Source organism: Leucoraja erinacea, chromosome 4 (assembly GCF_028641065.1).
Source record: "Leucoraja erinacea ecotype New England chromosome 4, Leri_hhj_1, whole genome shotgun sequence".
Lineage (NCBI taxonomy): Eukaryota > Metazoa > Chordata > Chondrichthyes > Rajiformes > Rajidae > Leucoraja > Leucoraja erinaceus.
This window is the reverse complement of record NC_073380.1, coordinates 7873842-7899887: the sequence shown is the minus strand read 5'-3', so window position 1 is coordinate 7899887 and position 26046 is coordinate 7873842. Positions and strand designations below refer to the sequence as shown.

At 39.9% G+C, this 26046-nt stretch overlaps 1 protein-coding gene across 3 annotated transcripts in view; it reads left to right on the top strand.

The window, feature by feature from the left end:
* Positions 1-5506: 5506 nt before the first annotated feature.
* Positions 5507-26046, top strand: part of necab1 (N-terminal EF-hand calcium binding protein 1) — a 94409-nt gene continuing 73869 nt past the window's right edge. The window contains exons 1-3 of one of the 3 annotated variants that reach the window (XM_055633621.1): positions 5507-6078; positions 14194-14218; positions 23874-23982. In XM_055633621.1, the coding sequence (XP_055489596.1) occupies positions 5980-6078; positions 14194-14218; positions 23874-23982 (233 nt within the window). In that variant the 5' untranslated portion in view covers positions 5507-5979. The remainder of the gene's footprint in view (positions 6079-14193; positions 14219-23873; positions 23983-26046) is intronic. The other 2 variants (XM_055633623.1, XM_055633622.1) reach the window with 2 other exon arrangements.

The window sequence follows — 26046 nt, the reverse complement described above, 5'->3', positions numbered from 1 at the left end:
AGCTGATTTTTTTTAAAGCAGCCATGATTTTGCTGAACAGCAGGCAGGTGTGAGGGGTTGAGTCCATTATAGACAATAGACAATAGGTGCAGGAGTGGGCCATTTGACCCTTCGAGCCAGCACCGCCATTCAATGTGTACCCCATTCAATGTGTACAATCAGTACCCCGTTCCTGCTTTCTTCCCATATCCCCTAACTCCGTTATCTTTAAGAGCCCTATCTAGCTCTCTCTTGAAAGTATCCAGAGAACCGGCCTCTGAGGCAAAGAATTCCACAGACTCACAACTCTCTGTGTGAAAAAGTGTTTCCTCATCTCCGTTCTACTTCTGCATCCTTTTGTTCACCCATAAAATTGATGATCTCCACCAGCTAGGAGAACGAGAACAAAACGTGAATGAGAACACCATTATCTGCAACCTATTCCCCCCCACCCCCAAATTATGCAATATCACACCAGTACCATATGCTCTTGCCAGAGCAATTACCCTTGTTCTCCCTGGCATGTTGCGTATATCTCACTGTTCTGCAATTAATGCAGGTCTTTCCAACTTATGAACATCCGATTTAGGAACAGCCCAAACCAACGAATGAATGATTGCGACTGAGGGGATGGATTTACCGGCTGCTGCGAGGTTGCAGGCATCTTCTGCCGCATCAGAACTCGATTTGCTACTGCATTTATGATTTACGAACTGTTCTGTTTACTAATTATTCTCAGGACTGGAAACCTGTCATAAACTGGGGAGTACCTGCAAGACACGCACACACACCTACACACACTCTTTCCATCGGTGCTGCTGAGTGTTTCCAGCATTTACTGGTTACATTTTGCATTGCCAGCATATACAGGGGTTTTTTTTTGATTGTCATCAATTACACAAACCTTTTCATTTCCTTCCTGAAAGAACTCTAAAAAACTAATAATGCATGACATATTTAATCAGTTAGTACAAGAATTAGCTTATTAACACAAATATTTCTAAGTCTCAATTAATTTTATGCTGAATTATTTTCAATGAAAATTTCCACTGGGCCAAAGACATGCTATGCGATCCATCAGTTGTACATACATAGAAACATAGAAACATAGAAATTAGGTGCAGGAGTAGGCCATTCGGCCCTTCGAGCCTGCACCGCCATTCAATATGATCATGGCTGATCATCCAACTCAGTATCCCGTACCTGCCTTCTCTCCATACCCCCTGATCCCCTTAGCCACAAGGGCCACATCTAACTCCCTCTTAAATATAGCCAATGAACTGGCCTCAACTACCCTCTGTGGCAGAGAGTTCCAGAGATTCACCACTCTCTGCGTGAAAAAAGTTCGTCTCATCTCGGTTTTAAAGGATTTCCCCTTTATCCTTAAGCTGTGACCCCTTGTCCTGGACTTCCCCAACATCGGGAACAATCTTCCTGCATCTAGCCTGTCCAACCCCTTAAGAATTTTGTAAGTTTCTATAAGATCCCCTCTCAATCTTCTAAATTCTAGAGAGTATAAACCAAGTCTATCCAGTCTTTCTTCATAAGACAGTCCTGACATCCCAGGAATCAGTCTGGTGAACCGTCTCCTCTGCACTCCCTCTATGGCAATAATGTCCTTCCTCAGATTTGGAGACCAAAACTGTACATTTCACTCCCGTATTTTTTTTTTTTCCATGTGTGACATTTACAATATTCCAGACTCTGGTGTTACTTTCATATGGATTTTTAAAATCCAATCACATTGCTCTCTCTTCTTTTACTATGACATGAAAAATCACCTGGAAGACGTTCAATATTTCTCCCAGTGCTTGCTCACCTCAAGATCATCATTCCTATTCACTCATGTTTGTTTTCTTCAGGTGTTCTTTTACTTTTCTTTATTTCTTTTCAGTTCTCCCCATCACTCTCTGTATTCATCTTGATTTCTACTCTAATAATAACAAGATATTTAACATGAGCCTTCTAAATACATTTCAAGAGGTATTGCTTCCACTTCAGGCAAAACTAGAACATAGGACATGGAAAAGTATAGTACAGGAAGAGGCCCTTCCGCCCATGATGCCTATGTCAAACACGATACCAAGATAAACTAATCTAATCTGGCTGTATGTGATCTATATCCTTCCATTCCTTGATTATTAAAAACAATATTTTGCTTTCAAACATATTTCTTGATATTTGTAAAAGTAGTCATTTGACATAGTCCAACAAATAGACTTAAAATATGTTTATCACAAAGTGATCTACATTCCACTATTTCCTGCCTATTCCTATTGTCTTGGTGTTGTATTGTGCTCCATCATCACCCCTGGTGGGGGGATCGCCTTGGGGGGAACCGCAGTGAGAGACAGTGGGAGAACAAAAGCGGACCTGGTGGAGAGAGGGGACTAGTTTTAGAATCTTCTACCCAGCCTGCGTTTGTTTGTTTATTTGTTCATTTGTTCGTTCCGGAGAAGGGTCTGTGCACACGGCAGCCAGCCAACAGTCGCTTGTCTTTTTCTCTTTGTTTTCACTTTCCATTTCAAATTTCCGTATACCTTGTTGTGTGTTGTGACTGTTGTTAAACCAATTGCCCTCCGGTGATGAATAAAGTTTTATCGTATTGCATCGTATCGTAGTGCATTACAGCTCCATTACACTCTGTACAAAATCTCTCCAGTTTCTCTCCTTTAAACACCCCCCCCCCTCTAACTTTAAAACTATACCCATCAAGTATTTGACTTTTTAACCTGGGAAACAAAGATTCTGATGATTTTGAAAAAGATAATAGAATTTGCATTCAAGTAATTAAAATAGTGATGGTTTATTTCATATGTACATGATACTGATGTGGCCACACCTAGATAGATTTGGTCTTATTTAATGAGAAATATATTTGCATTAGAAGCAGTTCTAAGAAGCTTTGTTGGGTCAACTCCTGGACACTGGGGGTCATTTAATGAGAATAGGTTGTGTCTATACTGAGTAATTTAATAGAATGGGAGTTAATCTTATTGAACACGTAAGGTAAGGGGTATTGAAAGGCTAGATGCTGAGCATTTCTCCTCATTGGGGTTTCTAGGAAGCATGTGCTGCCTCTGGAGAGGGTCCAGAGGAGGTTTACAAGAATGATTCTAGGAATGAGTGGGTTAACATATGATGAGCGTTTGACAGCACTAGGCCTCTACTCACTGGAGTTTAGAAGGTTGAGGGGGACCACATTGAAACTTACAGAATAATGAAAGGCATAGATGGAGTAGATGTGGAAAGGATGTTTCCACTGGTGGGAGAGTCTAGGGCCAGATGGCATAGCCTCAGAATTAAAGGGCGCTCTTTTAGAAGGGAGGTGAGGAGGAACTTCTTCAGTCAGAGGGTAGTTAATCTGTGGAGCTCATGTGAGGGCCAAGTCAGTGGATATTTTTAAGGCAGAGATAGACAAATTCTTGATTAGAATGGGTGTCAAGAGTTATGGGGAGAAGGCAGGAAATGGGATTAGGAGGCTGAGATCAGCCATGATTGAGACTCGATGGGCCGAGTGGCCTAATTCTACTCCTATAACTTGTGAAACCAGGATCTAGTGGTTAAAGAGATAGATGGGGTACATACTCAACAAATCCTCTCATTGGAAATAAGGACATCCAAAACATGAGGCCACTGAATATTTTCACAAGGTTCTGCCATTTTTTTCAACAGCTTTTACCATTTAAAAAATCCCCAAAATGTTGTGAAAGATTGCAGAACATCAAGCATAGGCGTTCATATTAAGCACAAATTGAATTCCTGTTACAATAGTTTAAGAAAGACCTAATAAACAGTTATCAACGCTCAAATCAAAATTAGTTCCTTTTTCATATTTTGTTCAGGGTCCATTTCCTTATCTTCATATTGGCTTTATGTTCAACTGATTTTCTAGGGTACATATACTGACAGGCAAATTTCAAAACACAAGCAATGAGGGTTGAATGAGGCCATATGTTCCCTTGGCCTGCTCCAACGTTCACTGAGATCATGCATAATCTGTTGTTGGCCTTTTCTCCACTTTCCTGCCTACTGCTGAAAAAGCTTTCTAACTCAGTATATTCAGTATATTCAACAATTCTGTCATAGATTTCTCAGGAGAGAGAATGCCAAAGATTCACTACCTTCTAAGAAGAAAATACTCCTCGTCTCTCCCTGAAGGGGCAGATTATCCTAGTTCTAGATACCTTCTAAACACCAGTGAGTAGTGGCCTAGTGCTGTCAGACGCTCATCATATGCTGAACCACTTATTCCTGGAATCATTCTTGTAAACCTCCTCTGGACCCTCTCCATAGGCAGCACATGCTTCCTATATACCCCCAACGAGGGGAAACATGCTCAGCATCTAGCCTTTCAATACCCCTTACCTTAACCTGTTCAAATTTGCTTACAGTACTCCAAATGCAGCCTGACCAACGCTTTATAGAACCTCAGCATTACATCTCTGTTTTTCTATTCCAGTCCGCTTGATATATGCTAGCATTGAATTTGCCTTCCTTACTACCAATTCAGCTTGCAAATTAACTTTTTGGGAGTCCTGCACCAGCACTCCCAAGTTCCTTTGCACCTTTGATTTCTGGATTCTCCCTCCTTTTAGAAAATAATCCACACCTTTATTTTTATTACCAAAATGCATGACTCTGCAGTTTGCTATGCTGAATTTAATCTGCCACTTTACTGCCCACTCTCCTAACCTGTCCAAGTCCTTCTGCAGAGTCTTCATCTATACTGCCTACCCCTCCATCTACCTTAGCATAGTCTGCAAATTTGGCCACAAAGCCTTCAATCCCTTTAATTAATATACAACGTGAAGAAAAGCAGCCCCAGCACCGACCCTTGCGGAACTCCACTAGTCACTGGCTTGTAATGTTTCATCGCCTGAGAATAGTAACTACCACCAAATTGATTTTAAAGATTGAAACATGTTCAAATGAAAAACTGGGAATCATCACTCAGAAAATATTCCATGGAAAGAATTGGGATGATTCAATTTGCTAAGACTTGGCAATGTGCTTTTATGGCTTGTTGAATGTGCAACTAGGTGTTAGGGCCCTTTCTGTTTAATCTTCATTCTTCACGAATGTGATTTAACTTAGAATCTCGTTATTGTGCATTTACAGTTTTATTCACAGATTTAGAGACATTGCAAAAATGAATATTCAAAATGTTTGAACTTTCAAATGCAACTAATGATGTTTTTTTGACTCTGGTCTTGTGTTACATTCGTATTTTATCTCAAGGATGACATTTTAAACATTGGAAGATGTTGTCAAACAAGTAATTGGACTATGAATTGGACACTTCATGTTTCAATTACTTCAACATTAGGAAGATGGGCATATGGGGGATAAAATGGCAGGAACAACAACAAAGAACAAGAAGAAGCAAATCAAATTAAAAAATAAATAAAGCGGAAGATCAAATTAATGGGGGGGTGAATCGTGAGATGAAGAACGACAGGAGGCGTGGATGGAGGGAAAAGGCAGCAATGAACGGAACACCGATATCCAGTCCAGTCTGAAAAAAGGGTTTCGACCCGAAACGTCACCTATTCCTTTATCGCCAGAGATGCTGCCTGGTCCGCTGAGTTACTCCAGCATTGTATGTCTATATCCAGTAGTAGATGTGGTGTTTGGGAATAAAGACCCCAGTCATTTCCACGGTGTTTGTCAGCGGAGGCTGTGTGAAGCCGGCAGTGTCTGTGCTGAGATTTGTCGGAGGTTGAGCGCGTAGGCATGCATCTCTCTGCAGGGCTTCGACTTGTGAATGAGTGTGTGAGTGTGTGTTGTGCGTGTGACCGCACAGCCCCGCTACTGAAACAGCGCAAGCTGCTCAAATCAAAACAAAGTCAAAGCAGCGACAGATCGCTGAGAGATAGCTCTCGGGAAAGACATCTGCGCAGACCTGTGCTGCATTTCTTAATATTTCATTCGCTCTCAATTCAGAAGAACAAAAGTCATCAAGTTTGTTTTTCTTCTTAATAATTAATCTACCAAACCATGGCTTGCCCGGAGACACACCCTTTTTCAACAGAAGCGTCAGATTGTGATGCCACATCGCCGCTCCAACTGAAGAAAGGCATGTCTATTTTCCTGGACGTGAGTATTAACCAAAATTCTCCCAAATATCATCAACCGAACACGATTGTTGAGAGCTGGGCTGAGTTAACAGCTGTAACACACGCAATAAATGTACTTGCTCTTGTTTAGAACTACGTGTATCAAACGTGCATTGTTGCAACATTACACTTAGAACGGTTTAGCGACGTGCGGGGAAACGAGATGAGAAATTGAGATTTGTAGTTTTCAGTGGGGAAAAACAAAAAAATTAATGGTCTTAATTAGAAATCGCGGAGTTTGGACGATGAAGAATTACTTAAAGCAAATTGTTTTTAATTGCCGAGAATAATGAATAAATGGAAATGTTCAGCAAAATATTGCCATTGCTGCCACATTTCAACATATATTTTTTCAGTCAAACATTTGGAGAGTTAATTGCATCTGCGGCAGCATCAATGTGAATGTGACACACGGAACTGCAGATGCTGGAATCTTGCATAGAACTCAAAAGTGCTGGAAAAACTCTGCGAGTCAGACAGCATCTCTGGAGAATATGGGCAGGCGACGTTTTGGGTCGGGACACCTCTTCAAAATTCTTAAGGGGTTGGACAGGCTAGATGCAGGAAGATTGTTCCCGATGTCGGGGAAGTCCAGGTCAAGGGGGTCACAGTTTAAGAAGAAAGGGGAAATCCTTTAGGACCGAGATGAGAAAAACATTTTTCACACAGAGAGTGGTGAATCTCTGGAACTCTCTGCCACAGAAGGTGGTTGAGGCCAGTTCATTGGCTATAGTTAAGAGGGAGTTAGATGTGGCTAAAGGGATCAGGGGGTATGGAGAGAAGGCAAGTACAGGATACTGAGTTGGATGATCAGCCATGATCGTATTGAGTGGAGGTGCAGGCTCGAAGGGCCGAATGGCCTACTCCTGCACCTATTTTCTATGTTTCAAACTAATTGTACTTGCAATCAGTTCTACGCAAATTGCAATCTACCCCAATGTTAATGTGACAGCGATTTTTTTTTTAAATCAAGAGGTTGAAAGAACAACAGTGACTGTGAAGCGGGAGGCAACGACAAAGGGTGGTAAATAATTTAAAAGAACATCAACTTCAAATTATTTACCAACCTTTGTCGTTGCCTCACGCTTCACAGTCACTGGATCTATTTGAACTCAAAGGAAAGGTGACCTGGTCCCACTCACTTAAAGATGCAAATTAAACAGCCTAATACAAAATTTGAATTTAAACATTCATAGACATTAACACTATATTTCTAGAGTTTAAATAGGTAACATTTATTTTCAAAGCTAAGACCTAATCAGCGTGAATATCTCGGCTCCCATACAAATAGGATTTGCTCCCATTCGTATAAGATTCCCATTTGGTCCCTTTCCTCCTTAGGGAAAACTGTAACGGTGGATGAAAACATTTTGCCAAGGAATTTTAGGAGCTCTCTATTCAGAAATTATGTTCTCCTCCGAGGCGGTTTGTTGATAACCTAATTTTACTTGGGTAATCGAGGATATGGGTAGAGTAGAGAAGAACTGCTTAATCGATCCAAAATATCATGCTCTGAGATATAAGGAACGCTGGATTCAACTTTTGCAGGGTTTAAATACGTGTTTAGGCAGCAAAGATGACTGCGACCACTGTTAAATTGCTGATAGACAGAAAACGCTGGAGTAACCCGACCCAAAACGTCTTCTGCAGTTGACCCTTCTGCAGTTGTACAGAGCCCTAGTGAGACCACACCTGGAGTATTGTGTGCAGTTTTGGTCCCCTAATTTGAGGAAGGACATTCTTGCTATTGAGGGAGAGCAGCGTAGGTTTACAAGGTTAATTCCCGGGATGGCGGGACTGTCATATGCTGAGAGAATGGAGCGGCTGGGCTTGTACACTCTGGAGTTTAGAAGGATGAGAGGGTATCTTATTGAAACATATAAGATTGTTAAGGGTTTGGACATGCTAGAGGCAGGAAACATGTTCCCGATGTTGGGGGAGTCCAGAACCAGGGGCCCCAGTTTATGAATAAGGAGTAAGCCATTTAGAACGGAGAAGAGGAAACACTTTTTCGCACAGAGAGTGGTGAGTGTGTGGAATTCTCTGCCTCAGACGACAGTGGAGGCAGGTTCTCTGGATGCTTTCAAGAGAGAGCTAGATAGGGCTCTTAAAAATAGCGGAGTCAGGGGAGAAGGCAGCAATGGGGTACTGATTGGGGATGATCAGCCATGATCACATTGAATGGCGGTGCTGGCTCGAAGGGCCAAATGGCCTACTCCTGCACTTATTGTCTATTGTCACCCATTCCTTTTCTCCAGAGATGCTGCCTGGCCAGCTAAGGCACTCCAACATTTTGTGTCTATCTTCGGTTTAAATCAACATCTGCAGTTCCTTCCTACACTGTTAAAATGCTCCCGGGTATTTGCTTTAGAGAGCCTCAAAGGAACAGATGCTCTTGCGTACGCAAGCAAGTGATTTGCTCAGTCTACACCAGGGGTGGGGAACCTGCGGCCTTCTTGGCCATTAAGTGCGGCCTTTTGAATGAATCCAAATCCTTTTATTTTTATTTAAATGTTTTTGTTCATTTTTTATTATTTTTATTTTAATCTTAAAATGAACGTATTTAAAATACCAAAGAGTAAAAGAAGATTCAACAAAATACGTGCTTTTTAACTACGTATTGCTGCAAATCTACATTCTCCTACTTAACCCAAATCAAGATGGCCTTAAGGTCACAAATGATAGTTACCCATCTAGAAGATCAGCTGAAATTGCGCACCTCCATGTTTCAACCAAATATTCAAATGTTTTCCCACAAAAAGCAGTCACAACAACGTCATTAAAAGATTAGTTAACTTTAGAATTAACAAAATGTTTTCATTTTTTTGAAGTTAGTAAATAGTAGTTAGATTTTTACAAAATAATGTACATTTTGAAGCATATCTAATTGAAGTTTCTTGGATGCGGCCTTATTAGATTACAGCTAACTTAATGCGGCATTCCCCACCCCTGGTCCACACCTTTACCTAGATCGTTGTATCAACTGACATTGAACTTCTGCAGATACTGGTAATTGGGAAATATTCTGTTAGACAGGAAGCATTTGTGGAGAGACTAACAGAGTCAACATTTGAGAGTCATCGTCTTTCATCAGTACAAGCGAAGATGATGACATATATTTTTCTGGCCATTAATTTTATTTTAATACTTTTAATTATTATTGGGTTATGTTTTTTATGTTTTAATTAATATTATTATTTAATTATATAAGTTTATTTTAAGAGTCTTTAAATTTCTACAAAATATAGAAATGTTTAATTGTTACAAAACCTTGACAGGAGTTTCATTATCTCAAGCACTACACGGCCGATGTCCCAAATTTGCACAAAACATTAAACCATGGCCCTTTCTTGTCTTTTGTGGCCCTAATCAACAAAGCATTGTGATACTTTTACAATATCTTGGTGAATGCTCAGTAACCAGTAATCAACATCAATAAAATTATCAGACAGTTACATCATTGCTGATTGTGGATTTTGTCATTTGGCTGTTCCATCTCGCTAAATTACAAACAGTGATTACACTTCAAGAGCTGCTGAATGCCAATAGATTGCAAAGGGTATTATATAAATAAAGCATAATTTAACAACTCTATTTTCCAAATAAAAATTACATTGGTAATAGGGAAATCAGTGGAAAAGATTCTTAGTTACAGAATTTACTCACATTTAGAAAAGCATATACTTTAAGTATAGTCAGTACGGCTTTGTGTGGTGAAAGTCCTGTTTCACAAAAAAACATTTTGTTGTGCACTATCCAATCGAAGAAAAGATTATACATGTATACAATCAGTGGACAGATAATGAATAAAGGATACAATATTTAGTGCAAGATAAAGTCTAATAACGTCTGATTAAAGATAGTTCAAAGGTCTCCAATGAGGTAGATGGGAGGTCAGGACCGCACTCTTCAAAAGATACAACAGAATATAGACAATTTGGAACTTTTATTTAATTCTTCATTTCGAACAGAATAAAAAATAGAAAGCAAGTATGAAACAGCATACAAAAAAACAAAACAAGAATATTTATAAAGTATCATAAACAATATTTATAAATAAATGAATTGTATGTGTCCGAAAAGGAGCAGGAAGAAGTCAAAGCTTCTTAATTCCCACCCCTTGTTCAACTGCTTATAATTATCTTATACGAATTTAGCAGCAATAAACACCTAGTATCTCTTAGTCATATATACAACCCATCACCCTATAATTACCCTTCCCAATACAATCAGTATAACAAATATCCCACTCAAAATCACCTATCCTCATCCCAATATCCTTTTAAAAAAGTGTTTTTGTACATCTTTTTAAACTGAATTATGTTTGTGCTAAGTTTTATCTCCTGTTCCAGCCCATTCCACAAATTCACCCCACAGATTGCTATGCACATACTATTAAGCGTTGTTCTGACATTGAGTTTTTAAAAATTAATTTCCCATCTCAAATTATACCCACCCTATCTTTCCATAACCAGTTTTTGTATGTTTCCCGGAAGTAAATTATTTCTTGCTTTGTACATGATTTGTGCAGTCTTAAATTTAACCAGTGTGTGACTTTATGAATAATAAATTGGTATGTTCAAGAGATCCAACGTTATTGATGGATGGATTTTGAATGGATAATGGCAAATGGAGTTTAATCCAAACAAATAAGTTTGAGGTATTGTGCGAGGACCAATGCAAGAGGAAAGTATACAGTAAATGGCTGGAGCCTCAGGTGCTTTGATGTACAGAACGAAATTGGGGTGCAAATCCATAGTTCCATAAAAATGGAGTTTAATGCTGATAAATGTGAGGTGCTACACCTTGGCAGGACAAATCAAAATAGGATGTACATGGTAAATGGTAGGGAATTTAAGAATACAGTTGAACAGAGGGATCTGGGAATAACCGTGCATAGTTCCTTGAAGGTGGAATCTCATATAGATAGGGTGGTAAAGAAAGCTTTTGGTATGCTAGCCTTTATAAATCAGAGCGTTGAGTATAGAAGCTGGGATGTAATGTTAAAATTGTACAAGGCATTGGTGAGACCAAATCTGGAGTATGGTGTACAATTTTGGTCGCCCAATTATAGGAAGGATGTCAACAAAATAGAGAGAGTACAGAGGAGATTTACTAGAATGTTGCCTGGGTTTCAACAACTAAGTTACAGAGATAGGTTGAATAAGTTAGGTCTTCATTCTCTGGAGCGCAGAAGGTTAAGGGGGGACTTGATAGAGGTCTTTAAAATGATGAGAAGGATAGACAGAGTTGATGTGGACAAGCTTTTCCCTTTGAGAATAGGGAAGATTCAAACAAGGGGACATGACTTCAGAATTAAGGGACTGAAGTTTAGGGGTAACATGAGGGGGAACTTCTTTACTCAGAGAGTGGTAGCGGTGTGGAATGAGCTTCCAGTGGAAGTGGTGGAGACAGGTTCGTTGGTATCATTTAAAAATAAATTGGATAGGCATATGGATGAGAAGGGAATGGAGGGTTATGGTATGAGTGCAGGCAGGTGGGACTAAGGGGAAAAAAGTTGTTCGGCACGGACTTGTAGGGCCGAGATGGCCTGTTTCCATGCTGTAATTGTTATATGGTTTATATGGTTAAAAATGGCAACCAAAAAACGTGTGCGGGTATGATCACCTTCATCAGTCAGGGAATTAAATATAAAAGTTAGGAAGTCATGTTAAATCACTATGTTCCACTAAAAACATGCTCAGAATTTTATAATTCAAAGGAACTGCAGGTGCTGGTTTACAAAAAAGACTAAAGTGCTAGAGTAACTCAATGGGAACGACAGCATCTCAGGATGCTTCAGGTCAGGATCCTTCTTCAGACTGATTATAATAGGGCGAGAAAGCAAGAAAAGAGGTAGGTGCTCCTCACCTGTAACCACATCATTTGCCGCACCTTTTTTCCAGATCTCTCTGCCCTACTACAATCAATCTGTAGTAGGGTCCTGACTCAAAATGTCACAGAGATGCTCATCCAAGTTACTCCTGCACTCCTTTTTGTCAAATTTTATCTCAGATTTTTTGGTCCACCATGATTTTCCAGCAGCCCCTAAACTAAATTATGCTGTGCTAAGTTTTATCTCCTGTCCAGACCATTCCACAAATTCACCCCACAGATTGCTGTGCACATACTTTTAAGCGTTGTTCTGACATTGAGTTTTTTAAAATTAATTTCCCATCTCAAATTATACCCACCCTGTCTTTCCATAACCAGTTTTTGTATGTTTCCCGGAAGTAAATTATTTCTTGCGTTGTACATGATTTGTGCAGTCTTAAATTTAACTAGTATGTGACTTTATGAATAATAAATTGGTATGTTCAAGAGATCCAACGTTATTGATGGATGGATTTTGAATGGATAATGGCAAATGGAGTTTAATCCAAACAAATAAGTTTGAGGTGATGTATTGTGCGAGGTCCAATGCAAGAGGAAAGTATACAGTAAATGGCTGGAGCCTTAGGTGCTTTGATGTACAGAACGAAATTGGGGTGCAAATCCATAGTTCCATAAAAATGGCAACCAAAAAACGTGTGCGGGTATGATCACCTTCATCAGTCAGGGAATTAAATATAAAAGTTAGGAAGTCATGTTAAATCACTGTGTTCCACTAAAAACATGCTCAGAATTTTATAATTCAAAGGAACTGCAGGTGCTGGTTTACAAAAAAGACCAAAGTGCTAGAGTAACTCAGTGGGAACGACAGCATCTCTGGATGCTTCAGGTCAGGATCCTTCTTCAGACTGATTATAATAGGGCGAGAAAGCAATAAAAGAGGTAGGGGCTCCTCACCTGTAACCACATCATTTGCCGCACCTTTTTTCCAGATCTCTCTGCCCTACTACAATCAATCTGTAGTAGGGTCCTGACTCAAAATGCCACTTATTCATGTCTTGCAGACATGCTGCCCGATCCACTGAGTTACTCCTGCACTTTTTATTTTTTGTCAGAATTTTATCTCAGATTAATTGACATGCAGGTCCACCATTGATTTTCCAGCAGCCTTGGTTCTCGAGTCTTACCGGACCAACAGAGGTCACGTAATAATAATTCAACAATGCACTCTGACCCACTAATTATACCCCTCCTGTATCTCTAAAGCACTGTGGACTGCTAAAAACTTAAATAAAGAATTAATAATTAGCAAATAAATAAACAATTAACTTTTTCAGCACAGGGGAACACATCCCAAAAGAGCATGCACCACACTCAATGCTCTTGTCATTTTGTCCAGATTAAAGTAGGTGCCAGACCATCAGCTACCGGAATATCAGTGGTGGACCTGTACACTTTATGTATTTTCAATTATAATTACAAATAGAATGTGTGCACATGTGTTGCCAATTTATTGGGAAAACAACTGTTCAATTAAATTTGAGATAAGAATACTTATGGGGCTGTCCCACTGTACGAGCTAATTCAAGAATTCTCCCGAGTTTCCCCTGATTCGAACTCGGAGAATTACGGTAATGGCCGCTCTTAGGTAGTCGGGGCTCTCGTGGACATTTTTCAACATGTTGAAAAATCAGTTCAGACTATACTTCAACATGTTGAAAAATGTTCACGAGTCTTCATGAGCTTACCGCGTTTCCCGAGTACTTGCCGTTAGCGTTACGAGCCGCTAAGAGACGTCCCTGAGCTCCGACGTACCCGCAACGTACATTCTACATGCTTACCACGAGTTTGATTTTTTTTTAAACTCGGGAGAGCTCTTGAATTAGCTCGTACAGAGGGACAGCTCCATTAGAATGTAACTTCTTAGGTGGCTTTTGTTGACATAGCAATTAATTCCAATTGGCTAAGCTGGTTTTCAAGTGTAATGCAGAATGAACGTAAGTAATTTTGGGTCAAATTTCCAAACTTAGTTGAACCTATGTCCAGCACATATCATGTTCGTATTTCTGTAATATGCTAAGATAATCAAAAAGGATCTGTGTTAGAACAAGTGACTAACCAAAGTGATCCATCTGCAGAACATATGGATTATTTCCAGTACTTTTATTAGATGACAACTTTTTCACATTGAGTTCCTACTGTTAGACATAACTCACTATGGCTTTGACACTGATTGCACATTTTTGCATCTGATTTATTTCAGATTTTACGAAGAGCTGACAAGAATGGTAAGAGTTTTGAAGATCTAATGCTAATTTTAACAGTTCCCCAAACAGAGGGATTATTTTCCTTTTTATCTCTGTCAGTTTTCTCAGATATCTTGTATAGTTTGATCAAATCAACTATTTATCTTCAGAATTCCATGGAATACAAGTCTAGTTTGTATAATCTTGCAACTTCTCAGTTCAGACTATATGGACCTAAGGTGGTAAGTGGCTAGTAACATACATGTTCAATGAGTTCTGGGAATTAATACTTTTAACATGAGAGAGTTTCATCAATCAGTCTTAACGTTCATTAGTATCGTCACCTCTAGATTTCCCACCATCAACATAATGGGAGATTGTCATTAACCAAAATGGCAGTCCAGTCTAAATTAATTGTGGTTGCAAGAACAGGTCGAACACTTGGTATTCTTTAGCATTATTCACCTTCATACTCCCCAGAGCTTTGCTACCATCTCGACAATTGAAATCAGACATGTAATGAATATTCTCAATTTGCTTGGAGGACCTCATCTCCAACAATTGTTTTTTTCAGGAGACAGATACAATCATTCAGGACAAAGTATCGCATTTCATTGACACCCCGTACATCATCGTGAACATTCACTCTTCCTCTTGCGGGAGTATTGTGTACTAATTAACAAACTGAACTGTGGCAACTCATCAAAGGATCCTCAACAGCATCTCCCAAGCCCACGATCTTCACCTAAGGTCCAAACTCTAATTGTTTGCCATCCATAAGTTACAAGTTATGTAACTCTGTTGGTTGAATTAAATTCAATATGGCCAAATTATTGATAACTGTTGTCTTTGCTGGTATTTTCCCCGAACACCTCAAAAGCAAAGATTTCAATCTCATGTTAAATTCCCAAACATGTGGTTCCCCCTGCTTATGAATGCACATTCTGGAATTTTAAATGCAGATATATTGTTTTAATTTTATTTTTGCTCTTAAAATTCCCAACTAACCTCTCTCTTCCTGACCACCTTTTCAATATTCTCAAAAATCTACTTTTTGGTTACCATTTCCAATTTTTGGTTAATTACATATTTATTTCTTTTTGGATACACCTCCATGGGTGGATTTTATGCTGCTGCTGGTAGAATTATTTACCATAATTTGCAGTTCTTTGTGTCTAAATCCATTGCAAGGTTAGGAGGCCATTACTATTTCACATCGAATGGATTGTTAACTGAAGCAAGTGATTGTGGTGACATAGCATCTAAAAAGAAGATAACTTTGTTCTACGGAATAATGGATGCTAGTGGCATTCGTACTGTTTAATTAATAGTTTCTTCTATCCCACAATCTTTGAGTGACTCACAGCCAATTACTTGAAAAAAGAATTTTTGCTGTGCAACTATTTGCTGAGGTACCTAAATTCCATACAGGATGTTAATCAAATAAGTGATTCATTCTGCTCTGTTAAACTTTTATGACAGATATTCTCACCATATTCAATCATATTCTGTTCTTTAAAAATGTTCCTGAAATTATGACATTTTTACAATTGGGTGTATACTTCCTCTTTTGCCTGCCCACACTGCCGTTCAAGCTTATACATTAATGCAGCCTGTGACAGTTATTATTTGGCAAGGAAATATGACTTTGATAAGCTGTTATTCAATTTGGTGTAGCTCTGTGGCAGCAACCCAAAGGAACATTAATCATAATGAACTAAGCAACTTAGTTTTTTCTTATTAGAGTCAAAAGAGTCAAGAGTATTTTAATGTCATATGTCCCGTACGGGACAATGAAATTCTTAAGGGCCTGTCCCACATTTGCACATCATTTACGTGTCCGACGCACGACGACGCGGATTGTGACGCGCATGTGATGCGCGCATGGTGCGCATTACGCGCGCGTGGTACGTGATGACGTAGGCAGTGACGCGCGGTCGCGCGCGGCGCCCCAAGATTTTGGGATATACAAAATCTTCGTGCGCCATCTGCGTGATGTGCAAATGGCGCCCAAGTGGGACAAGCCCTTTACTTGCTGCAGCACAACAGAATATGTGAACATGTAAACATTGTATATAACAGGGAAAAAAAAGAAAAAGTTCAATAAATAACAAATATAGTGCAAATAACAAATAATAATATTGTCTTTTGCAGTTCAGAGCTCATAGCTTATTGGTTGTGTTTAATAGCCTGATGGCTGTGGGGAAGGAGCTGTTCCTGAACCTGGACGTTAAAGTCTTCAGGCTCATGTACCTTCTTCCTGATGGCAGTGGTGTGATAAGTGTGTGGCCAGGATGCTGTGGATCCTTGATGATTTTGGCTGCCTTTCTGAGGAAGCGACTACGATAGATCCCTTGAAAGGTGGGGAGGTCAAAGCCGGAGATGGATTGAGCAGTGGTCACAACTTTTTGTAGTCTTTTTTGCTCCTGGTCGTTCAAGTTGCCGAACCTGGGCCACGATGCAACGAGTCAGAATGCTCTCTACCGCACACCTGTAGAGCTTTAGGAGAATCCTCTTTGACATGCCGAATGTCCATAATCTTCTAAGGAAGTAGAGTCGCTGATGTGCCTTCTTTACAATTGCATTGGTGTTCTGGGTCCAGGAAAGATCTCCTGATGTATACACACCCAGGAATTTGAAGTTATTGACCCTCTCCACCGTCAATTGATATTAGTGTGCAGTCTATGATAAAATATAGAAAAACATCATGACATGATTGTGGTAGTCAGGATATTTTGAATGCTATTTCAGGCATAAGCTGCTTCATTTAATTATAGCATTTTGCTTCTAACTTATTTACAAAGCAGTCAGTGTGTAATTATTTTTCTAATCCTTATGCTAAGGTTTCAAAATACAGATATTTCCGTATCAGAAATGTCCAACATCCAAACCTGCAACATAATTCTCAGGTTCCCAGGTAACTAATTATAAAATATCAATCTTAATAAAGGTCCACTATAGGAGGGCATTTTAATGGATTATTTTAATTTTCTCCACAACATGAACATCAGACAGAGGAGATATGCAGAATAACAAATTCATTATGAAGCAGCTCGTTCATAAAGTTGGACAATGTGTGTCGTCCTTTATGGCATGAAATTGCATCTTACCCATTGGGAAATGATTTAGAATGTTTAGTTTAGAGATACAATGCATTAAATTCCATTGCTTCTCATTGTTAAAATACCCGTATTACTAGCGAGTGCAAGTTACTTCTTAACTCCACCCAGGTGTTAACTGAATTAGTTATTTTTTGTGGGCTAAATTCCACAGGAAATCGCCCAGATTATCTGTTAGATGCCTGAGGTAGCTGTACTGGAAGAACTCATTTACACCTTAATTAGTTCTGAATCATATCTCCAGTAATGTGATGGGATGTTTCTGGAGGCAAAAGTCATAACTATTTCCAATATGTATTGGATAATGAGGAAAAAATAAAAGTGATGAATGATAAATTGATATGAAATAATTGAACAAATTATGTGTAAGAACAGACTGTGTCATTTTCATTAACTCCTGTGTTAATGGAAATGACTCATAGAAACTTTCACTTGGTTGGGAGATTTATGTTAATCAGACATGGACAATGCCAAGATCTGTCAAAGGCTTTGGAGATGTCGATAGCACAAATATATGAGTCAACAACTAACAGTTGTTAAGAACTAAGATACACAAAAATGTGGAGAAACTCAGCGGGTGCAGCAGCATCTATGGAGCGAAGGAAATAGGCAACGTTTTGGGCCAAAACCCTTCTTCAGACGGGTTAAGAACTAGATTAGTTTACCAGAGTCCTAGATTAATAATCTAGAGGAAAATTGGTTGGCCATTGAGAATGTCAAAGGAATTTGCATGGTGAAATTAGCCCAGACTCGCTTGGTGTGATGGGAGTTGCAAAGGAAATTTGTTTTCATACTCCATCTGGTTCGAAACAGCCAGCCAGCACGAGTTATATTATTGCAGCCTTAACATTGGTTAAGATCTCTTACATTTCAATTGAACCAAAGGCTGCATTGCCAGGAAAGTACTGCCTCGTATCAAGTGACACAGTGAAATGGGTGATGTATTTATTGGCCTGACAGAAAGCTTGAGGCCAAGTACTATCCTAGTACATTATTTATATTTGCAAAACCTACTGGCCATCCTTTCCAGCAATTAAATGGTGGCTTGCTCCATTTTAATAATGATGGATATTCCCATCATGAAATTTCTAATCTCCGTGTCACAGGTTTCATTTCAGCACTTCAGAAACTACCCAAAACCAGGGGTGCTGTGCAATTCCAGAATGTTATATAACCACATAACAATCACAGCACGGAAACAGGCCATCTCGGCCCTTCTAGTCCGTGCCGAACACTTACTCTAACCTAGTCCCATTTACCTACCCTCAGACCGTAACCCTCCATTCATTTCCCGTCCATATACCTATCCAATTTATTTTTAAATGATAAAAATGAACCTGCCTCCACCACCTTCACTGGAAGCTCATTCCACACAGCTATCACTCTCTGAGTAAAGAAGTTCCCCCTCATGTTGCCCCTAAACCTTTGTCCCTTAATTCTCAAATCATGTCCTCTTGTTTGAATCTTCCCTACTCTCAGTGGAAAAAGCTTATCCACGTCAACTCTGTCTATCCCTCTCATAATTTTAAAGACCTCTATCAAGTCCCCCCTTAACCTTCTGCGCTCCAAAGAATAAAGACATATCTTGTTCAACCTTTCTCTGTAATTTAGGTGCTGAAACCCAGGCAACATTCTAGTAAATCTCCTCTGTACTCTCTCTATTTTGTTGATATCTTTCCTATAATTTTGGCGACCAGAATTGTACACCATACTCCAGAATTGGCCTCACCAATGCCTTGTACAATTTTAACATTACATCCCAACTTCTATACTCAATGCTCTGATTTATAAAGGCCAGCACACCAAAAGCTTTCTTTACCACCCTATCTACATGTCATTCCACCTTCAGGGAACTATGCACAGTTATTCCTAGATCCCTCTGTTCAACTGCATTGCTCAATTCGCTACCATTTACCATGTACGTCCTATTTTGATTTGAATGTTGTTCCTTCTTTGAGCAACTATCGTATTTGTACATTTGTATTTGTACATCAATCCAGCAACAGAAATTGTTGATTACCATAATTCATATATCATATATATATATATATATCTATATTACTAAATCTCTGTTCTTGACCGCTTTTGGCTGTCTGTGCTGCGATTTCCGAGAGAACGCCGCCACCTACAGCCGTCATTTTTGGCCACCTCACTCAGAGCCCCCCTCCGCCGCATGTGTGTCGAGGATTTTTCCCATCGATGAAAAATGACAGAGATATTAATGTTTTTACAAAATTCACCATTCTCTCTGCTGCCCCTGCTGGAGGGAGGGGGAGGGGGGACTATAAAACCAGGAAGTGGTGTGCCTCAATTAGTCTCTGCAAGATGGAGCTCTGTCAATTAGTCTCTGACTCTGAGCTCTGAATGACACTGAACAAATGTCTACATCACTGTGAGTACCCTTAATGTGGTTTGAAAATGAATATATGGTTAGTTTGAAGTAAAAAAGCACTGCCTGCAAATGGTTGTTTGGGTTTGGGTTGAAGTAAAAAGGCACTCTCTCTCCCTCTCTCTCTCTCTCCCTATCCCTCTCTCTCCCCCTGTCTCTCTCTCTCTCCCCCCCTCTCCTCTCTCTCCCCCCTCCCCCTTTCCCCTCTCTCCCTCCCTCTTTCTTCTCCCCCCTCTCTCCCCTCTCCCCTCTCCCTCTCCCATCCCCTCTCTTTCTTACTTCCCTCCCCCCCCCCCCCCCTCTCCCCCCCCCCTCTCTCCCCCTCCCCCTCCTCTCCTCCCCCCCCTTTTTCTCCCCCCTCCCCCACCGTCCCTCCCCCCTAAACCCACATCCCCTCCACACACCCCTACCCCCTTCCACCACCCTCCCTCCCCCTCCCTGCTCCCCACCTCTCCCCCCCTCTCCCCCCTCACCTCACCCCCCTCTCAGCACACCCTCTCTCTCCCCCTCTCTCCCACCTCTCTCTCTCCCCTCCATCCTCTCCCTCCCTCCCCTAAACCCCCTACCCTCCACACCCCCCTACTCTCCCCCCCTCAGCACCCCCCCCCTCTCTCTCCCCTCCCCTCCTCCCCCCCCTTTCCCCCCTCACCCACCCTCCCTCTTCTCCTCCTCTCCACCCCCCTATCCCTCTAGCCACTCTCTCTGTGTGTGTCTCTCTCTCTCTGCCCCTTCTCTGCCCCTTCTCTCTCTCTGCCCCCCCCCCCCCCCCCCCCCCCTCTCTCTAGATGTGACTGCAGGTTGGGGGCTATGCATAGATAGGGTGGTTATTGGGTAAAAGGAGCAAATTAATAATATTAATATAATATCAAGGGGGGTAATTAGCGTGAGTGCGGGGGTAGTTAGTGTGTGTGACGCTGCATGCCGCCTCCCCCCCCCCACAACCGCACGTTGGGGGAACAGACCCAACGGGTCTGCACTTGGTCTAGTATAATATATATATGATATATATTACCAATGTATCATTTGATATATTGAAAGCATCTGGCAAAAGCAATCTAACGTGCGGCTTGGGGGCTGCATATGAATTAAATGAACCCTGCTAATTGGTTAGATCTCCAAATTTTAAAGTATTCCCTCAAGTCAATGTGAATAAAATTGATACGCCCCTGCCCTTTGGAAAACCATCAGTCCCAGCAAAACCCATGATCCTGCCTTTTTTTAATTTTAACATTACTGTTTACATTTCTTTCATTGCTAAAATTAACCCCAGAAATTGGCTGTACATTTTTTATTGCAACTAAACTAACTAACAAACTTTGTAGTAACACTAAACTTTCCTCTAAGGAAAAAAAACCTACTTAAAAAAAATCCAGGTAAGGTATCTTAACCTGAATGTGTCAAATGCATTTTCAGTATTTTTTTATCAAGCTGCTCAGTTTCAAAGCTACCTGTTTACTCAATTACAAAAACAATATTAAAAACATACTCACATTTATTCTCAAACATTTAATGGCTAATACTCTGCATTGAATGCACTTCACAGTAAACAGATCAAACACTACTCATAATAGTCAACATCTGTCTCGAGCAACCGATGTTGCAAAGAGTTTGCTTCAGTAGCATTGAAATCAAGTAGGTATATACTTTTTTGAAAGCTCACTTTACACATTAGCTTTGAACTTTTACCTGCCTTTGATCCTTCATACTGTTTTTTAGCAACTTTTAAAAATCCTTGCTCATGAACAATGAAAGTTAGCATGCAGGTTCAGCAAGCAATTAAGAAGGCAACAATGTTTTGCCCTTTATTGCAAGTGGATTTGAGTTCAAGAGAAGATATGTTTCCTCACAGTTATATAAGGTGCTGTTTTTCTGGTGTCTATTTAAGGAAGAATGAAACTTTCACCATTTTGTCATATGAGGAGAGATTGAACAGACTGAATCCAAATCCTTTTGAATTAGAAAAATAAAAGGTCATCTCACTGAAATATACAACATTCTTATGTGCTTGATAAAATGGAACCAGAGTTTATATTTTTTCCTGACTGTGGTGATGGGAACCTATGTTCACAGACTCAAAACAACAGAGAAGGCCATTTAACATGGATATGAGAAGAATTTTGTTTTGACTAGAGGCTGACAAATGTGAATTTCCTTCAGTTCCTCCATCACCCTACATCTTCTGGCCACAAGTACATCTGGGAGATTGTTTGTGTTTTCCTTAGTGAAGACAGATCCAAAGTACCTGTTCAACTTGTCTGCCATTTCCTTGTTCCCCATAATAAATGTACCTGTTTCTGTCTTCAAGGGTCTATTAACTCAGCTTTATTAATGGACAGCTTGAGCTCACAAATAAGGATGCTGCTCTACTTTTATTTATAAATTGCAGGTTAAGCCTTGACTGGAGTTTTGTGGCTTATTCAGGATATCACACATTAGAAAGTAGGGTAACTCTTAAGAAAGGGTTTATAGCAGATTTACCAGAATGGTACCTGGGATCAAAGACTTGCACCATAAAGAAACATAAGATGCTAGGATTCATCTCGGCGTAAAGATGGCCATAAATGTTTCTATCAGAAGATACAGATTTAAAGTCACTGTTGAAACAGAGAGGGGACACACAGATAACTTGTTTTAGTCATAATGTGGAACCAGGCCCTTCAGCCCAACTTGCCCACACCGGCCAACATGTCCAAGCTACACTAATCCCACCTGCCTGCACTTGGTCCATATCCCTATGCATGTACCAAACCCCAGCCTCCTACCTGCATGTACCTGTCCATACTGTTTCTTAAAATTACGAAAAGGGATCTTGTCCCAGCCTCAACTGCCTTGTGTTTTTTGTTACATACGTAAGTGGATTTTTCCTATGTGAAAAATAAAAGAATTATTAGTATTTATGTTGAGATTCTCTCTCCTGAAGGCCATATTGCATATATAGACAGTCTCTGCAAGATGGGGGAGCGAGAGGGTCACGTCTCTCAGTCTGAGCTGTGAATTGAATTCAATTCAATTCAAAGCACTTTATTTGTCCCCGAGGGGCAATTTAAAAGGGCGCATTACAGTGTTGTTCTGTACTAATCAACCAGCACATGCATTTCACAGACACACTGCACAATCACAAACACACACCGCACATCACTTTCACGGCTCGTGATTTTGGCCACCTTTTGGGCAATATCTCTTGCAGAGGCCCCCTTGTCCGCTGCGCAAGGATCAAACCCGAGGATTTTAGGGGAATTGGGTTTGAAAAATAAAAGTGTTAATGCTTAATCAGTATTTAAAAACTATGGGGGTCAGCTTTAGGGTGATTTACTACTCTCTGAAGGGATCAATTCATTATACTTTAATCCTATCTCAAGTTATTGCGAATTATTATCATCTGAGGGGTTTGTACTATTTCAAAATTTTTGTTCACCCGTAAGGGGTCCCCAATTTTTTTGTCCCGTTTACCCCTGGCAACTTTAATAGCAGATAACAATGTTATTTCACTTATTTATGAAGTGTTTTGCGTGCCTCAGTCAGTCTCTGCAAGATGGGGGAGTGAGAGGGTCACGTCTCTCAGTCTGAGCTGTGAATTCAATTCAATTCAATTCAAAGCACTTTATTCGTCCCCGAGGACTTACAAAATTCTTAAGTGGTTGGACAGGCTAGATGCAGGAAGATTATTCCCGATGTTGGGGAATAGTCCAGAACTAGGGGTCACATTTTAAGGATAAGAGGGAAGTCTTTTAGGACTGAGATGAGAAAATCATTTTTTACACAGAGAGTGGTGAATCTGTGGAATTCTCTGCCACATAAGGTAGTTGAGGCCAGTTCATTGGCTATATTTAAGAGGGAGTTAGATGTGGCCCTTGTGGCTAAAGGGATCGGGGGTATGGAGAGAAGGGAGGGATGGGATACTGAGTTGGATGATCAGCCATGATCATATCGAATGGCGGTGCAGGCTCGAAGGGCCAAATGGCCTACTCCTGCACCTATTTTCTATGTTTCTATGTTTTTATGCCTGCAGTATGCAGACTCCCCAAGCGGAATATGAGAAAAAAGATGTACACATCCAGAATCAACAAATTTACTCCCTGGGTAGGCGAAATGTACCCCCCTGGGGGTAAATTTGCACCTGGTTGGGAACCCTTGATGTAGATGATGACTAAGGTACATTCTGACTTCTAAATCTCTTCTTTGCTTATAGATGATGGCAAGCTATCCTTTGATGAATTCAAGGCTTATTTTACTGATGGAGTTCTCAACACAGAAGAGATGCATGAATTGTTCCGTATCATTGATAGCAGCCACACTGAGTAAGAACATTTTTGTGTTTCCTCTGTCACAGTTGTAATAATACATAACTCTTTACATTTATTCATAAATTGATGAGATAAATTGGCAGTTTCAAAATGTGGAAAATGCAATATTTCACAATTTCTCATTAGTAATCAGTTGGCATTACTAAGGGACTAGTTGGCATTTCACACCAATTTATATTTCAGATGTCTCAAATGACATTTTATTTCAGATGGCTTAAATTAAATTCAGTTCAGTTCAATTGCCTAGAGATCAAGACATCTCTATCGGACTTGTATTTGACATACTACATCTTCCTCCTCCACAGCAATCAGGGTATATGTGAATGATTAATGTGCTACGTTCTCAATAAGTGGAGGATTATTTTAATTTTATTATTGGTGTATTAATGTGGGAAAAAAGCCCACTGGCACTGCATTAGGGGAATATTTTCTGACTTTGAAGGAGTGCAGAAGAGATGTTTTTGTGCTTTAGTTTAACTAGGCTGCAAGTGCAAGATCCTAAGAGTATTTTGAATTGAAGGTGATGACAAAATTAATTTTGTGCAGCCTTGAATATGTTGATTTGTACCCAACAATTGAATGACTAAAATGCGAGAGAGAGGGAGAAAGAGATGGACAGAGTGAGAGAACAAATGAATAATATTGCCTAAATATATTTACGGCAATGCAGAGCTGTAGTCAATGCCTCCAAGTAGCACCTGGGACAACACAAGAACATACTGTAAGAGCAACATAGGACACTCAAGCCTGCTTGCCATTCAATATTATCATGGCTGATGTGGCCTAACCATCAACTTATTTTCTGTGCCAGTTCCCCATAGCCCTGAATTCACTTACTCACAAAGATTCATCCATCTTCTCTTTAAATACCTCCAGCGACCTTAATTTCACAGCCCTTTGGGGTAGTGAATTACAGAGATTTACTACCTTCTGTGAAAATATATTCTCATACATCTCATTTTAAATTACTGCCTCCTTATCTTGTAACTATCTTTCCTTGCTTGAGACTCTGACACTAATGGGAACGTCTTTAGCTGCTCATGATAGGAGAACCTTAATCGAAAGGGGGAAACAATTAAGAATTTGCTTGCCTCTGAGACATAGGTTTGCAGATTCAGGGCCAGTGAGGGATGAGCATAACACCTAATCTGTGTAATATTGCAATTGCAGAGGTGCGGCTTTTTGGATAAGAATATCAGATTCTATCTTCTCAGGTAGATGTAAATATCCCTTTGCACTTTTACAGAAAAAAGCATTCAATTCTTCTTTATATCCTGACATTATTTATCCCTCCAACTACCTCACTAAAAAAGATGATCTCACCAAATTCATATTGGGCTTCATGATTCCTTGATGCAATTAAACTAGGCTGCCAATGTTTCTTCCATTGAATAGTACGTACATTTCAAAAGTACTGGGATAGATTGAGGTTGGGATGGTGCGACATTTTACAAAAGACTTTAAAGTTTCTTCATCATGCTTACCATTTCTCTTTCCATGACGTTACCATGCTTTTGATTCTGAACATGTTTTTGAAGTTATTTCATGGTGAATATGTTTCAATGCAATTTATACAGTCACTTTCCTCTCTGGGTTCAATTGTGAGGTTTGCAGTGTGGTGGTTAAGTTATTGGTTTGAAACTAATGATTCAGAAATCCACAGGCAGAAATCTCTATCCCAATAAGACAACTGGGGTATATAAATGTAATTATAAATATATCTGTAATTAAAATAACTGTAGTAATAAAATATTGAATTGTCATTTTAAAACATCTCTAAGGAAGTTTGTCATCCTGATGTTGTGTGGCTTTTAAGTGACTCCAGATCAAATTATGATTGAGTCTTAATTGCCTCTATGTTCAAGAGTAATTAAGGATGGATAACTAATGCTGGCATTGCCCCTGATGCTTACTGCTCTTGAACAAAAACATTCATATCAGACACTAGAATATGTGGGATGCTGAGAAAGGGATAAGATTTCAACTTCTGGAACCATTGAAATCTTTAAAATAATTAAAATTATGTCAGCACTTACATTGTTTGACATGTTTTAAATG